A 16,794-nucleotide genomic window follows, 5' to 3' on the forward strand; every position below is an offset into this window, starting at 1 on the left:
GGTTGTCCATTTACAAATTGATACAAAAACCTAACCCTTTAATGTCACTACAAATAGATTGTTATAATTAGAATAAAAACTCAGCAGTAAATGGCTTTATTTGGTGATTTGGCTATATATGCTTTATTTCTAATAAGCACATGTGTTGTTCCTATTATATTAACCACTGAGCTCTTTGTTGGAAAGTAATGCTTTTATTTTCATTTTAATATTTTAACATTTTTCTTTTAATTGCAATTAGACAAATGAGATTTTCTTTATATAGTTTTAACAGTCAAGTATTTTACTTTTAAAATCTATGAACTAGTTAATGGACAATATTTTAATAATCTGGTATATTAAATTCAACGTTTAACATCTGGCAAAACTTTTGCTTCACAAATTCACTTTTTTAGAATGATAGGAAATATATACAACTCAGAATCCGTATTTAGACAAATGCCCTTTTCCTTTCCTCAACATAAAAGCTTTAAAAAGTGCAGTATAAAAGTTTTAGATATGAAGGCACTGCATAACCTGCATCATATGGCTGTCTTGCTTAGCTGCAAGAATAATGAAAATATTCTACCCTTAATTTTATGGAGCATAAGAAAATTTTTGAGGAAGGACTTAACTCTCAAAGAAAAAGAAATCTTTTACCCCATTTAGTTAATGAATTCCTTTCCGAGATTGCTTTTCAAAAACTTGTTGGAAAAGCTATCTAGAGTATGTCAACCACAACTATGCCTGATCTCATTCTGCATGAGTGTCAGAGGAAATGGGGAAGAGTACTACAGGTGTGAAAATATATATATTTCCAAAATAGTAACATATCTATTATGATAAAGCTAAATATACCTTTCTAAATCCATGGTTTTTATATAAATATTGCCAATAACATGATCTATTAAAAGAATTTTTAAAGTCCATGGTATTTTTAGAAATCAAATGAACAAATTTGAGCCATTATAATCTCCTATTCTTAAACACAGGGAGTTTGTATTTTCTCCCGATACTGTATTTGGTCTTAAATTCACTGGGCAATAATGATGTATGATTCAAGAAATGCTGATATTCTGAACTCTGTTATAAAAACAAAAACCATAGCCGGGGACCTTTTCAACAATTAGCCATGTTTGTTATTTTCTTACAAAGCAATTCAAATGCTCTCCAACATCACATGAACTATAATAGTAGCCATAAGAGGCTTCATGGTGGCTTGGAAAATTGGATCCTAAAGTTCTTGGTAGCACATAGTTGATTTCAAATCTCCTTTTTAAGGACATGCCAAAAAAGAATGGAAATCTGCCCCTTAAATTAAAATGATACTATATGTCTTCACAGGAAGAAACATCTTAGTTGAAGTAAACTTTGTTCTTTCAAAGGCCAGTAAAATAGTCGTCCAAAGATTTTGTCCTGGAGGCCAAGACATCTTTCCAACCTGGTCTAATGATTCGTGTTCCTTTATAAGTGCTTTCATTACATATACAGGAGAAGAATATAATATATATGCTTTAATCAGATTAGTTTCAGAACAAATAAAATAACACATTAGAGAAAAAATTACTTAAAAATAGTTGTATTTATATTCCACAATTTGTTCAAATACTGGTTTTCTTATAAACTTTCTACAGGATGTTTTTAAACAAATTCTTCACATTGTGTTTTGACTATGTACTTACGGAATTTCAGGGAAATAGTTCTGTGTATTTTTAATAGCTTAATTTGTACTAAAGGGATGGTAGGTGGTCACATGCAGTCCATGTGGGATTCTAACATGACATTTAGTGAGTTTTCTGATGTGGACCATCCCTTTGATGCTGAAGGTAATGCATCTGTTGAAAGAAGTGACTGTAGATTTGGATTACTGCTCTCTGCATCTTCCAGTTTTTCTGTGTTGTCTTCCCAATTAATGTGGAATCTTGTGACCCTGGGATTAGATGCCAAAATATTCCTTTGAAGCTAGAGGAAAAAGGAAACATCCAGATGGTAAACACTACAAAAGTTAAATCACCATATACAAATAGGAGCTTACTAAAATGGTTCATGTTAGTACTTCTAAAGGGCTAAGTTCATATACAAAGGTATAATTCAAGTTAAGTACCTTAAATATAACTAATAAGGACTAGGGCCGTAGCAAAGAAGTTATTTTAGACGAACAGAAACAATATACGGAGAATCTTGAGGGGACTCGTCTGGCGTTTTAACTACTTAACTCCTCTACTTCTGTTTTCTAAAAGAAAGAATCTCCTCTTTCGAAAGTGAATGCTTTAGAAGATGTTTTATTTAACAAGCTACTATGTTGTTTAGATATGTTTTCAAGGAAAATGAAAAATTGTCAAATACATCTTATTATTATTAATGGTTTCCTACACCTTTTAAAGACGGCTCATTCTTAGAAACAGTCCCGTTTCTTTTCTTTTGTGCTATACAAGGTGCTTCAGAGATAACAAATTGGATCAATGGAAGGTACCACAATAAGGGTGAAAAATAGTCCTGCCTTATTATCAGAAAGGAGAACATGAGAACATTCTATTCTGTTGCCATGTAATTTTTCTTGCATGGTCTGGCAGACAAAGTGCCATGTTCAACTTCATTTACTGTGCACTCTCACAAAATCACCAGTTACTAAACTGTTATAGTTCCCAGTGAAAAATCAGAAAGTACTAAGTATCTTTAAGAATGCTGAATCATAGATTTCATCTTCTCACTCAGAATTTAAGCCGTTTTCGGTTACCAGAAATATTTAAGACTATTAGTTTAACTTCTAAGAATAGCAGATAAAGCATACAGGTGTTTTGAGATAACTGTTCGTAGAAAAAACAAACACAAAACTTTCTCTCACAATTTTGGGAAGAGTTACACACAAAAATATCATCATTGAATAATTAGTACAACAAAAATGAATTTGTATGTCCTAAAGGTTGAAATGAACAGAATCATGATGGGAATACTCAATATGGGAAATGCTACACAGAAAGCCATAAACAAAGGCCTGTCTCTTACAAGAAGTACTTTCGCTGGGCGCGGTGGCTCACACCTGTAATTCCAGCACTTTGGGAGGTCGAGGTAGGCAGATCACTTGAGGTCAGGAGTTCGAGACTAGCCTGGCCAACATGGTAAAACTCCGTCTCTACTAAAAATACAAATGTTATCCGTGTGTGTTGGTATACACCTGTAGTCCCAGCTACTTGGGATGCTGAGGCAGGAGAATCGCTTGAACCTGGGAGGCAGAGGTTGCAGTGAGCTGAGATCACGCCACTGCACTCCAGCCTGAGCAACAGGGCAGGACGCTATCTCAGAAAAAAAAGAGGTACTTTCATTTTTCTAAACCATCAGAATGCTCAAGGTGTCTGCCTACATTAATTACTAATGACTCATCTGAAGGTAGGGTTTAAAGTCATCCATGGTAATGGAACAATAATTAGTTTGCCCAGTTGGCATAAGGACCTCAGGTTTATTTTATCTCAAAGCCATTTTAATAGTATACTATGAAATTGCAATAGCAACTGCTTTAAACATTGCATAGTAAAAGTAGTTAAAAAGGAATAGTAAGAACAATACCTTAGAAAAGTCTGGTTTTACTGGCGGATTTTCCCTTAATTCTGTCTCAGTATATTCATTATTTACATAATAGCCAACTCTAATAAATTCCTGTCCTCGATAGGTACAAGTAATTAGCACAACAGTTACGCCTACTGCATCTGCATCTGGAATGAGTCCTGGATTAGGTGCATCAGCCTAGAATAAATTAAAAAGAAAAGAAACACACACACACAAAAGGCTGTTAGTGGCAGGCAAGACTGGAGTTTCAGTTACCTAGAACCATCAGTTGAGGATGCAACAACAAAAACTTGGAAATCATACTGAGAAGGAAAATGCTCATTTTTGACTGGCTTATAATAAGCTGGAAAAGACAGTTAGTTCATGTTTTGCCACAGCATACATAAGGACCCTCGATACTTGAAAGCATGACTACACTTCTAAAAGGAAGAAATTCTGGCTACACTGCATGGTGATTCATGAAGGATTATACACTATTCATTATAAAACCATAGTCAGCAATTGATTTTCACCTTTTCAGTCATTTTTTTCAGACCTAAATTAGTAAGTGTTATCTCCTCATAGCCTGTTGGTCACAAGTGTTTATTATACCAGTTTCCCTCTCCAACCCAGGATACTTATATTCTCATACCCACTCAACCACCCCCACAGGTATTCTAATAGTAAATTAGTATAAAACTGAAAATGAGGCTGGGTACGGTGGCTCAGGTCTGTAATCCCAGCACTTTGGGAGGCCGAGGTGGGTGGATCACAAGGTCAAGAGATTGAGACCAACCTGGCCAACATGATGAAACCCCGTCTCTACTAAAAATACAAAAATTAGCTGGGCATGGTGGCGCATGCCTGTAGTCCCAGCTACTTGGGAGGCTGAGGCAGGAGAATCGGTTGAACCTGGGAGGCAGAAGTTGCAGTGAACTGAGATTGCACCACTGCACTCCAGCCTGGCAACAGAGTGAGACTCCGTCTCAAACAAAACAAAACTGAAAATGAGATGGAAATAGCTACATAGCAGATTTTCAAAAAATATTAATAACCCTCTATTATGAATAGTTACTTTGCTAGACTCTACAATGTAGTATGCTGTTTAAACCACACATAATGTGGAAACCGATGAAGGTAAAGATTGTTTTAGGCAGATGTCAAAGACCTTGTTTTAAATCAAGCTATTGTAATGTGAACCTTGAGGAATGCAAAAGTAAATTGAGTTAGACTAGACTAAGAGCATGAGTGAAGGGCATGGTCCCATTCACCGTAGTGTGCAGGATAGTAATGAGATGACCGAATGGAGGGAGCCATAGGCTGGGGAACACAGGCAGTGATGGCTGAGGCATCTGAGGCAGCCATTCTGGGTGGTAAATGGATCAAGTCCCAGCAAATTAGCTTACCTGTTGTCAGGGCACCAAGGAATATTCCTGGGCCTAGATGAGCACTTTAGCCAATGCCTTAGCTTGGGAAAGTTGAAGACTAATGTTTACTGTATGCCTAACACAGGTAGATGATACAAAAAGGCATAAAATTGCTACCTAGTGTCCTAGGCTAAAAATCTCAGTCACCCTCACTCCCTTATCTCCTACATCTAGTCAGTCTCAGCATTTTTCATTTCTGGAGGCCGAATTCATGTCATCTCCTATCTGGAATATTGCTTAGAATTTTCTAACTGATCTCCCCAGCTGTAGCCTATCATTTGCACTGCTACCAGCATTAACACAGATCTGTTCCTTTCTCTTTGGTTTTAAAACCTCAGATTATTAAAACCCTCAGATGAGTAGTCCCTTTTCTAAAGGATAAAATCTCAGTTCTTTAACTTCATTGATAAGGCCCTTCTCAGTTTGTCTCCAACCAACATCTCCATTCATACCTCCTTTAACTCCACCCTTGTTCTAGAGAGATGAATTACACAGGTTCTTTAAAACTTGGTGATAAATCTTTCACACACTGTCCGAGCACAGTGGCTCATCCTGTAATCCTAGCACTTTGGGAGGCTAAGGTGGGCGGATCACTTGAGCCCAGGAGTTTGAGATTATCCTAGGCAACATGGCGAAACCCCATCTCTACAAAAACAAATTTAAAAAAGAAATATTTCACCCCCTGTGCTTCTAACATACTGTTCCCTTGGCCTGAAAGGTCCTTTTCTCACATCCTGAAAAATTCAACCTTTAATCTTTTTTGGAGCTTACATTACATATTCTCAGTGATGCCCTTTCTAACTCAGAAGGTAGAATCAATAGATTCCTTTATGTGCTGATATTTCTTGTCACAAATTCTTTAAGAATGTATGTCCTGTGATCTAAACATGTTTTTCAGTCTTCTCTTCTAGATGCTACGCTTTATCCAGGGCAGGAGGCCCATCCAGTTCATCTTTATAATCTCATGTGTGGCTCAGCTCTGAGCACTTACTATTTTGGGATTTATTTGTAACTCAGTTCCTGCCCCGAAGGGGTTTATGATGTCTTTGGCGAGACACCAGGATAGGGACAGCCAGGCTTGTCCTGGAGAATATGCTGTTTGTCTTAGAGATTCTACACACCCCTGCGCAGAGGGGTTAGATTACTTCCAGTGTACCCGAACGGATTCTAATACACCTGGAAGTGGGTGGAGATGGGAAATACACAATAGTTCAGTACTGCTATGAGAACTCTTCCCCCATGTTGCTTCCCTTCAGTGAATTGGTTCTAGGCATGTTTCTGTTTTAAAATCTGTTGTTAAATATAAAACATTTTTTTAAAAGCATTTTACAATTTGAAAAGGATTCATTTTGAGCAAATTTGAGTAGAGAAACTTGCAGGCCTTTCAAATAATTTAGGATGCAGAAGTGATGAGCAGAGATCTTTGTTTTGACTGTAGCTGGCAATACTAGGCAGATGTCTGGACATCTTCCTGGTAGCCTTTGACTCACTCAGAAGAAAGACATGTTTAACCATTTAGAGAGGCAAAATTGTGGCAGACCAGGAGATTACTATAGCAGTTTTAAAACACAAAACAAAAGCTGTAATTTAGTCTCTTTCTGTTGATAATGGTGAATTTTGCAAAACCTTCAGGCTGAATATACATTGTGCCTCCTCTGTTCTTTTTTGCAACATGTACACTGACACCAAGGTAAAACTACATGAAGATCACCGGCAGGAAATACTTTTGAATACATTTTTTTCCTACAGCACTTTCAGCCAAAAGCTTAGGAGTATGCTTAATAACAAACACAAAAGATTTTCCGGGTTTGTTTCAATAACAAGGCATTTATTTGTAAGTTCTTATAGTAGCAAAAAAAAAAAAAAAAAAAAAAAAAAAACCAAAGGTATATCAGTACATGTCAACCCAGGTGTCTTTTACTGTATCATGAATTATCAGTAAAGTATGGGTTCCCCAGGCCTGTGGGTCAAAGCAAGTCCTGCTTTTTTATATAACAATTTCAAGAAGTTAAGAGAATAAAAATGTAGTTCTAATTATAGGAATAGGGCACTATTTATGAGTGAGTGAGTGTACTGTTTTATTCCCCGTAACATTTTAATGAGATAGAATATTATCCACATTTTATAGAAGACTGGAGTGACGAAGGGAGGAGGTTAGGCAGGTAAAGTCACAGCAATAAGCAGAGGTGTCGGCATTTGACCTATATCTGTAACTGCAGTGCTTCCTCCTGCAGGGCATTCTGTTACCCATGTCTTTTACAGGGTTATGCACTCACACAACTTGGATTAACAGCACTTTTAATTCATATATTTAATTAGTATATTTGAGCTTTTCTTAGCTATTTCTTTAGATACAGCAAATTATTTGTTGCTTTTTAATCAAAAGTACTACAGCTAGGAAACCAAGAGTCTAAATTCTGTATTTAGGACAGGGGAGGGAAAGGTAGCAGCTCTAGACATGGCATGTGTCTAAGTGATTCTTTGCCAGTTTCCGATAGGATTATTTGATCAACGGTATTCATTTAAATTGGTCCCATCTGTGAAGTGAGAAAACAGAGGTCAAGCATAGGAAGAGTTAGATTTTCTTTCTGGATTAAGTCTTTTCAGTGAGTTCCACTTAACTGATGGGACTTTGTTGGGTTGAAATACTTGTAACAGAAATTAATAGTAGTTTTAAAAAACCTATGGCTAGTTACTCTTTGGTCTGTTACAGATATCTCCCTTATAAAGAAGCATGCATAATTGAGGAATAACTGAATGGTTTCATATAGCAATTTAACATAGATTAAAAGAAATAACACTTTTGAATATAGAAGACAATGTCTGAAGCCTTGGTATAGATCCAAATACTCTCAGTGGTATCTAAGAACATCATTTTTATTACTAGAACTTCTCCTCACAAATACCTATTGTGGTAGTAAATTTGCAAAAGTAGTCCTCTATAAGATAATGTAGATTATTAGATGCTTTAGTAAACTCTGGAATGTCATTCCAATGATCCAAGACCACACATCTCTATCCACTACACATATATGTTAACCTAGCTCAACTACTGATTATGCTGAAATAAAGTTGTTTTTGTTACATCATCAGTTATAGTGGCTAAAACCATAAACTGAAGATGCATATTACAAACAATGCCAGTTAGTTTTAGGTATTTTGAATCCATGTTTTGGGATGCTAGACAGCCACCTTGGAAGTCTGATACTTAGATGCTATTCACAGGAAGAGCCCAAAATTCACCACCCTGTGTGCCATGACACAGTATAAAGTTACTGCAGGCTGTGCATCTCCCTAAAATAAACACCACATTAACATCTCTCAGCATATAAAACCAGGAAGTAAGAGTTCCTTTGTGACACAGAGACTGCCTAAAACAAGACGGAAACAGATTAAAAGTGAATGCAGCAGAAGCAGAGTTATTTAACCCAAAAGGAAAGGGATAAGAGTTATAATAGATAATACAGTCTACTTCAAAACATATGTGGCATACACATTTACCAAGATTAATCTTACCTGAAATACAAACATATGCCTTCCTGCAGGAACAGGACCCACTAAAACAGAGTCTAAAACTTGATCGTATTCTTCACTTTCTGCAGAGCCCACATAGATAATTTTCCATTCCAAGTCTAGGGTTAAAAAACCAAAGCATTACTTCATATTCAGTAATTACATTACCAGATGACATCAAAGACCCTTTTAATGTCCACTTAGCCACTTACTGGCTGTTAGGCTTCTCATGGCTATCCAGAAAGGCAGTGAGATGCTCTTTATAAAGTTCTTACCAGAGTTCATACTTTATATCAGAGTTTCTCAAAATATTCTTTTGTGAGACACTAGTTCCTGGACAGTCCTTCACAGACAAGATAACATAGCCAAACACTTGGGAAATGCTGTAAACCTTGAGGATTCATAAAGCACACTGGCATAGTAAATTTTCTGAGACATCCTTCAGTAAAGAACACCAGTAACATTAATCCAGCATTTCCCAAATTTATTTGGCTATGGAATCCCCCTTTTTTTGTATGTCATCTTTTAATGTCCTCCTCAACACACTTTGGAAGGGCAGCCCTATACTATGTTGCAGAGATCTAAATAATCACAGAGCTCCAAAGTAGAAAAATTATTAGTAAAACCTCCCTTGTGGCTCAGAAGTAAGTGGCTTCAGCTGATCAACTGTCTAAAGGACAACGATGGGGTTTTTCCCTTATGACACCCCCCGTGTCATACATTCTTTAAATTGGGAAGAGGAAACCAAGATCTTTACACCACGTGATACAATAGAGTACACACAGCGGAGATAGGCAGGAGGAAAAGGCGTTACATGTAATTCAATATAGCAGATTTTACAGAGCATGCTTTACAACGTGTTCTGTGAAGTGGACCCAGAGATGAGTCGAACTCTTTGGAGGAGTCTCCTGTTTAGTCGGGGAAGAAGACAACTTTGTAATACAAACCGTCTCTGAGAGACCTCTTCACATTCTTTGCGTATTTTGCACCGTGGGGCCTGCCTCTTGCATTCAACACACTGTTACATAAGCACTCCCAAAGGGTCAGTTTCTGGGTCACTTACGACAATCTAGTCAGTGCCATCATGTGTTGCCGTTTTTGTGTAGCTGTAGATATTTTTGTTCCCTAAGTTGATAATAGAAATAGTAACGTACTGCTCATTTATATTGTATTGTAAACTACAATCAACTGAAACGTCCTTTTTTATTTTCTCTTATTAAGTCAGGAATCATTTTCTGAGGACCTATTATGTCACGGCTCTGTCCTAGAACTAGACCATTTATATTTCCAGCTTCCAGCACATTTCCAGATGCAGGGTGCTGCATCTGACATCTCCTGAGATCATCTGTTGATGGAGATAGAGAGGAAATAGGCAATATAAGTATCTCATCAGAGGGAACGGCAAATACAAAGGCCAGAGGTAGGGTACACTTGGCAAGAAAAAGCAAGGAGGCCAGGGCTGGAGCAGAATGAAAGCAAGGGGGAAAGCAACTAACCCTATAATTGAGGATGAGGGGAACAGCCAGATCATGCGATTTTGAAGGCCATCATAAGGACTCTGGCTTTCACACTGAGTGGCATGGGAAGCCATCGGAGGGTTTTGAGCAGAGCAGTAACAGGAGCCAACTTTCATTTTTTTTTTTTTTTTAAGATGGAGTCTGGATGTGTTGCCCAGGCTGGAGTGCAGTGGCACAATCTCCGCTCACTGCAAGCTCTATTGCCTCCCAGGTTCACACCATTCTCCTGCCTCAGCCTCCCAAGAAGCTGGGACTACAGGCGCCCGCCACCACGCCCGGCTAATTTTTTTGTATTTTTAGTAGAGACTGGGTTTCACCGTGTTAGCCAGGGTGGTCTCCATCTCCTGACCTCGTGATCCGCCCACCTCGGCCTCCCAAAATGCTGGGATTACAGGCGTGAGCCACTGCTCCCGGCCTCAACTTTCATTTTAAAAGGAATGCTTTGATTGCTGTGTTCAATATAGAATGTAAGAGGACAAGGGAAGAAAAAGAATATTTCAACAATTGAGGCAAGAAATTATGGTGGCATGGACCTCATGTGGCCATGGGGCTGTACAACAGTTATATTCTGGATAAAATTCTTTTTTTTTTTTTGAGACAGAGTCTCGCTCTGTCGCCCAGGCTGGAGTGCAGTGGCCGGATCTCAGCTCACTGCAAGCTCCGCCTCCCGGGTTCCCGCCATTCTCCTGCCTCAGCCTCCTGAGTAGCTGGGACTACAGGCGCCCGCCACCTCGCCCGGCTAGTTTTTTTTTGTTGTTGTTGTTGTATTTTTTAGTAGAGACGGGGTTTCAGCAGGTTAGCCAGGATGGTCTCGATATCCTGACCTCGTGATCCCCCCGTCTCGGCCTCCCAAAGTGCTGGGATTACAGGCTTGAGCCACCGCGCCCGGCCTTCTGGATAAAATTCTTAAGATGAAAGCAGCAGGAGCCACTTTTGCAGGGGGGTGACATGGGGTGGAGGAACAATCAGGAGTTCATTTTAGACATATTTGAGATATCTGCTATCTAAGTAGAGATACTGAATAGGCAGGATAAAAATTTGGAAATTGTCAATGATATGTTAAGCTGTAAAAATACATGGGCTTGCTCTAAGGAATGAGATTCGAGACCTCCAAAGATAAGAGGACAAAAACAAAGTAAGTTACAAAACAAGTGGCAAATGAGGTAGGTGACCCAAAAAGCAAGTGAAGAAACTGTTTTAAGCAAGTGGTGTGAAAGGTACTAAACTAGCCAAGTGAGGATAAGACTAAGAATCATCACATAGAGTGGCTGGGCGCAGTGACTCACGCTTGTAATCCCAGCATTGTGGGAGGCTGAGGTGGCTGGATCGCTTGAGGTCAGGAGTTTGAGACCAGCCTGGCAGACATGGTGAAACCCCATCTCTACTAAAAATACGAAAATTAGGAGTGGCACATGCCTGTGGTCTCAGCTACTCGGGAGGCTGAGGCACAAGAATCGCTTGAACCCAGGAGGCAGAGGTTGCAGTGAGCCGAGATTGCGCCACTGCACTCCAGCCTGGGCAACGGGACGAGATTGTCTCCAAAAAGAGAGAAAAATTATCACATAAAGGTTATCATAAATTTTAATTTCATATATAATTGTACCACTACATATAATGCCCCCGGATCCTAAGTGGTATAAATTGGCATCTGTGGACTGGCATAGGAACACAGCCATAATTTATAAACCTATTTTAGAAAATATCTACTATATGCTGGGTATTAGTCCTGCAACTTCATACCTATTGTTTAAACCTCAATAGCTTCATCATATGGATCAAATTATCACCATTATGCAAATAAGTTGAGACTCTGAGAAGTTAAGTAATCTACACAAATTCATAGTTTGTACATCAAAGAATCAGAATCCAAGCTATGCCTACCAACCCCGGGCTTCTAAAAACCTAACTGGGAAGATAAGATAAATTCTTTCTAGCTCTGAAGTTAGCAGTGGAATAAGGGAATTTATTTGCAGGGGAAGTGAGAGCAGAGGCGATGGAGAGAGAATCTAGCCTTAACAAGAATAGGCTGCAACTCAGGGAACACTTGTACATTGATTTTTATGTTTATGGGATGCTTGCTATAGTTACTGAGTTTTACATGCTCAGTACTTTTTTATACATTGGCATCAGTTTTTTTTTTTTAAACCCAGCTTTCATTTAATTCCTCTGCCTCCTGTATTTGAGGGAGAAAGGGTAAGGTCAGATGTTTTCCATAAGTTCTCAGGTGAAGAAATCTGTTCATTTATTTTAACGTTAACTTTTATTTAATCACAGTAATCATGATTAAATGATTTACCCAGCCTGAAAGTATTTCCATTTGTGGTGAGAGTGAGTGAATGAGGGAAGCCATCAAGGGAATTTTTAGCTAATTACACTACTTGGGAAGACCTGTGGTCTAGTGGAAAGTATGTAGGCTTTGGAATTAGAACAAGCTGAAGTTGGGAAGTATGAAACACCGTGCTCAATTCTGGTATAAGTATTCAATTGAGAGTAGCTGTAATTAAGATTTTATATACATTTAAGAATGGCAGGATGGTCAATCAAAACTTGTACAGGCTTGGTAACCATCAAGCACATCCAGCCAGGATCTCAGGCTGTCTTAACCCCTGATATAAGCCCTATATTAGAAAGAATCAAATTATCTTAAGACCAGATATTCCTCACAGCTTTTTCTGAAGCAAAGCTACAGGGCAGCTCTTAAAGGAAAGTAAATGTTTGGGGGCTATTGACGAAAGTATGAAAAATGGTGGCCAAACTCTGCTTTGAGACTTGAGGCAAAATAACTTATAAAGAAAATCATTTTCAAAATATTCTATAGTTGGGGCTGGGTGCAGTGGGCTCACTATAATCACAACACTTTGGGAGGCAGGGGTGGGAGGACTGCTTGAGCCCAGGGGTTCGAGACCAGCTTGGGCAACATGGCAAAACTCCATCTCTACAGAAAATTAAAATATTAGCCCAATGTGGTGGCACATTGACTATGGTCCCAGCTACTCAGGAGGCTGAGGTGGGAGGATTGCTTGAGCCCAGGAGGTTGAGGCTGCAGGTAGCTGTGTTTGCACCACTGTACTCCATCCAGCCTGAGTGCCAGAGCCAGACTGTCTCATTAAAAAAAAAAAAAAACTATAGTTTAAGAACACTTTTTAAAAGAACTGTAATAGAAAAGTATGGAACCTATCAGAAGCCTTTGCTAAGTAAACTCAATTTCCTTAATCCACATAGCCTCTAGGTGGAGTATACAGGCATGGCACCTTTTTGAAAGATTCCTTTGCAGCTTCAGTATGACTCAGCTTAAAATATTTTTTAAAATACTAAATAAATGCTCAGTAATGGTGCCTAGGAAGTGAAATATACCATTGGAAATAAGTATATTTTTGACACCAGTACTGTAAAACCCTGATGTGATTCAGCTGGGTTCTGAATGGATCCCAGTTAAAAATGGAACATGTTTTGGCTTTATGAATGGCTGGTTTCATCTATGCAATGTAAAAGCCCTGTAACGACATCCTGAGTCATGTATCTTCTTTGTTCAGAGCTGACTCCTAAAATGGAAGGCATCACTTGAGAAATACCTGTAATTTGAAGAACTTCTAGTGGTATATTTGAAAAACACTGTGGTGTAAGTTGGAATGGACCGATCAATGGTTTTTCTTTTGTCTATTTTTATACGCAGTTGGCAATAAGAAAAAAAAAAATGACTGACTGTTGGGTGTGAAAAATGGGCCTAGTAGCTGGAATGCTTATATTAATAGTAGTATCATACAGATGACTTCAGAGTAATAAGAAAAATACCCCTAAGTGTTGTCAATGGCCTATTTGAAATTATTTTAATAAATGAATCATCTTTCACATAGTGTTATCAATGGCCTATTTGAAGTTATTTTAATAAATGAATCATCTTTCAAAATTTGCCCTCTATATTTATGTGCATTTATGCTCTATATAGGTTTACAAAAAAAAAAAAAAACACAACAGAGGGGCACATGTTAAAGTAGTAATTGTGATTACCTAAAGGAGATAGGGGAAGGCATTGAGTACAGAGAACTGTTAACTTTATATATGCCTGTACAACTTTCTAAAAGTTTATTACAATGATATATATTGTTTCATAGTTGAAATTAACCTTACATATGATATATACATTTTAGAGATTAAAAACTAGTTTTTAAAATGAAAAGTTTTACATGCCACGATTAGCCAAATCATCTTCAAAGCATTTTAAAAATATACTTCTAGTTCAAAGAAGTATGTCCCTCATCGATGGAAGTTAAACTATTTCCCCTTCAAAACTGGCAAATGAAGCACTGAATTACTTTAGTAAAATATAATTAAAGCAATGATAATTGTCGTTTTAGCTTTCTAAATATTTATTACTAAACATATTAAAAATACGTATTTTGTAGACCTTAAAATATATGTAGAAAAAATACCAAGAATTCTTGGACTGACATGAGGAGTTAATTTCCTAGCCTACGTTTGTGTTTTATGTTTAGGGTGTGTTCTGCATCTGGATGTGGAGTTATTTTAGATTTCAACACGCTCTTGAAGAAAGTCTTCTTTCAGACTATTTAGAAGGCAGAGATTAAGTCCTGGAAATTATTTAAGTATCTTATTTCTGCTCTTAGGCTCTTAGGTTAAATGTAACTTCCTAGCTCAGCTCTATTTCTCTTCCTGAGATTAGCTTTTCGTCATTAGGGGAAAGGAGTCCACGTTGGTTGGGGAGCCTGCGCGCCAGCATCCCGGCGCATCCCGGGCACCGGCCGAGGAGGACCGGCCGAACAGGACCCGCGGCCCCCGGGGAGCGCCGGCGCCCAGCCCGCGGCGCGGAGGGGCCGAGCCTGCGCCCGCCTCCCCCGCTGGTTGGTCGAGGAAGCCAGAAATCAGCGCGAGGACAGCCTCGCTCTCCTCCCCGAAGCGGCCAGGCATGGCCAGCCCGGAGAGTGCGGCGACTCCACCGTGAGCTCTCGAGAGTTACTGCCTCCCTTTCGCCGGGGGCAGGCGGGCGAAGGGGCAAGAAGAGGCGCCGTGCGCCGGGGTCGCTGGCCCAATTCTCGACTGGGGTAAGATGGCTCCGCTCCGAACTCGCCGGCGCGACCACACGCACAGCCTCTCCCTTCCCAGCCTCCGGGCCCGGGCCCGGAGGGTCGCGGAGGCTGTTGGCGGCGCTGAGCCAGCCCGGCGCGACCCCAGGAGGCGCCGCGGGCGCGAGTGCGGGTCTCCGAGCTGCCCGCCCGCAGACAAAGCTGACAACATGGCTACCTCCGCTCCTCCGCTCAAACAAGTTCCTCGCAAGTTGAGCCCGGCAGGCGCCTGGGCTGCGGCGGAAAGCCGCGCGCGCCTCGGCGGCCGTCGACCATCAACTTCAAGTTTCCCTCCGCAGAGCAGCCCGCGGCCGCCAGGCGCCGAACACAGCCGCCCAGCGCGAGGCCGGGCCCGGGAAACTTTCAACGTCTGCAGCCCGCAACTGACAGACCGGGCGCACGGGCGCCGCACTCACCTTCAGACAGGTCCTCGATGCACTCGAAGGTGATCTCGAACTGGAACGGGTTGTAGAAAGGAGAAGGGTTATCCAGCACCACTACATTGTTCACCTGAACCTTTGCCATATTTTGAAAAAAACACAAACAATGGGAACTGGGGCTGGTTGCGGCACAATAAAGTCCAGCGCGCGGCCGCACGGGAGAGCGCAGACCCCCGCCCCAGCGCCGGCCCGACGTTGTGCAGCGGCGACTTGAGAAACTTTTTTTTCCTCTTTTTATTTACACGGGAGCACTCCACAGCGTTTTGCAGCTTTCCTATTTCACTAAACTACAGCCCATTCTGCTCTGATAAGTAGCAGCGTTGCCCTCGATTGGCTGCACCCGAGCTCTGACCCTCCTCCTCCAGCGAGGGCCTCGGCAGCCAGCAAGATGGGCTCCCGCTCCCGGAATGGACTCGGAAACTTTAACTGCGGCTCCACCTGCTGGTGTGGATTAGGACAAAGGCGGAGAACAAAGTGAGTGGAATAAGGGCTGGGAGGCCCGCGCGGAGGCCGCCGGCGGCGGCGCGGAGAGGGGCGGCGGGGGCGTGGCCGCGGCGGGGAGGCGTGGCCGCGGCGGGAGGGCGCGATTCGGCCGACGCCCGCCCCTCCAGTTGGCTTCGTGTGGGTGTTTTGGCGTTTTTTGTTTTTTTGTGTGTTTTTTTGTTTTTTGTTTTTTAACGCTCTTTTTACATCAGTGCAACAGCTTTGCCGGCCTTGCTGAATTTAGCAGATGAGAATCGGTGTTTACACTGGGTTAGGTTCAGCTTTCTGTGTATCGGGTAGTATTTGGAGTAGAGAGAAAGATTGCCTGAGGGGAAATAAATTGCATGTTATAGACCGATGTCAGCTCGAAAGGAGCAAAGCCATTTTGGAAATGTAGCTCTTGGCCAGTATCTACGTTTAGGCACGACAGCGCCGTTAAGCAACACAAAATGAAGGGCGAGGAATGATTTTCCACACACTGTGCTTGGAAAATTTAAATAGATAACCTTTGGGCTTACACCTGGGCGTCTTCTTCAGAGTCCAGATCTGAAAAGTCCTAGAATAAGAAGAAAATCACAAGAGGTGTGATCAGTTATACCCCAGGTTACTGCCATTGGGAGAGCATAGCAGGAACATAAAAGGAGAAAATGGAAGTGTCAGGAGACCAGCAGGGCAACAAACATAATAGAGATGGGGAAAAGAACACGAAGACATAGCAAGACATTTGATCTTCAAAAACATTTCTGACCTAAACCATTAGTAAAGCAAATTCTGAGGAGCCCTTGCTTGCCTGTAACCAGTTGAGGTCTGA

The 16,794-nt window shown here is 40.7% G+C and overlaps 2 protein-coding genes across 2 annotated transcripts in view; one reads left to right on the forward strand and one right to left on the reverse strand.

Annotated features, from left to right (window-relative positions):
• The window catches only part of MCM9 (minichromosome maintenance 9 homologous recombination repair factor), a 121,651-nt gene that overhangs the window by 24,761 nt on the left and 80,096 nt on the right, over positions 1-16,794 (forward strand). The gene's annotated exons all lie outside the window — the stretch shown is intronic.
• On the reverse strand, positions 175-16,040 carry ASF1A (anti-silencing function 1A histone chaperone). Its single transcript, XM_023219001.2, has 4 exons — positions 15,477-16,040; positions 8,466-8,581; positions 3,544-3,720; positions 175-1,941 (listed from the first exon to the last, which is right to left on the reverse strand). The coding sequence occupies exons 1-4, from the start codon at positions 15,583-15,585 to the stop codon at positions 1,729-1,731; spliced, it is 615 nt and encodes a 204-aa protein (XP_023074769.1). The 5' UTR covers positions 15,586-16,040; the 3' UTR covers positions 175-1,728.

Source organism: Piliocolobus tephrosceles, chromosome 5 (genome assembly GCF_002776525.5).
Source record: "Piliocolobus tephrosceles isolate RC106 chromosome 5, ASM277652v3, whole genome shotgun sequence".
NCBI lineage: Eukaryota > Metazoa > Chordata > Mammalia > Primates > Cercopithecidae > Piliocolobus > Piliocolobus tephrosceles.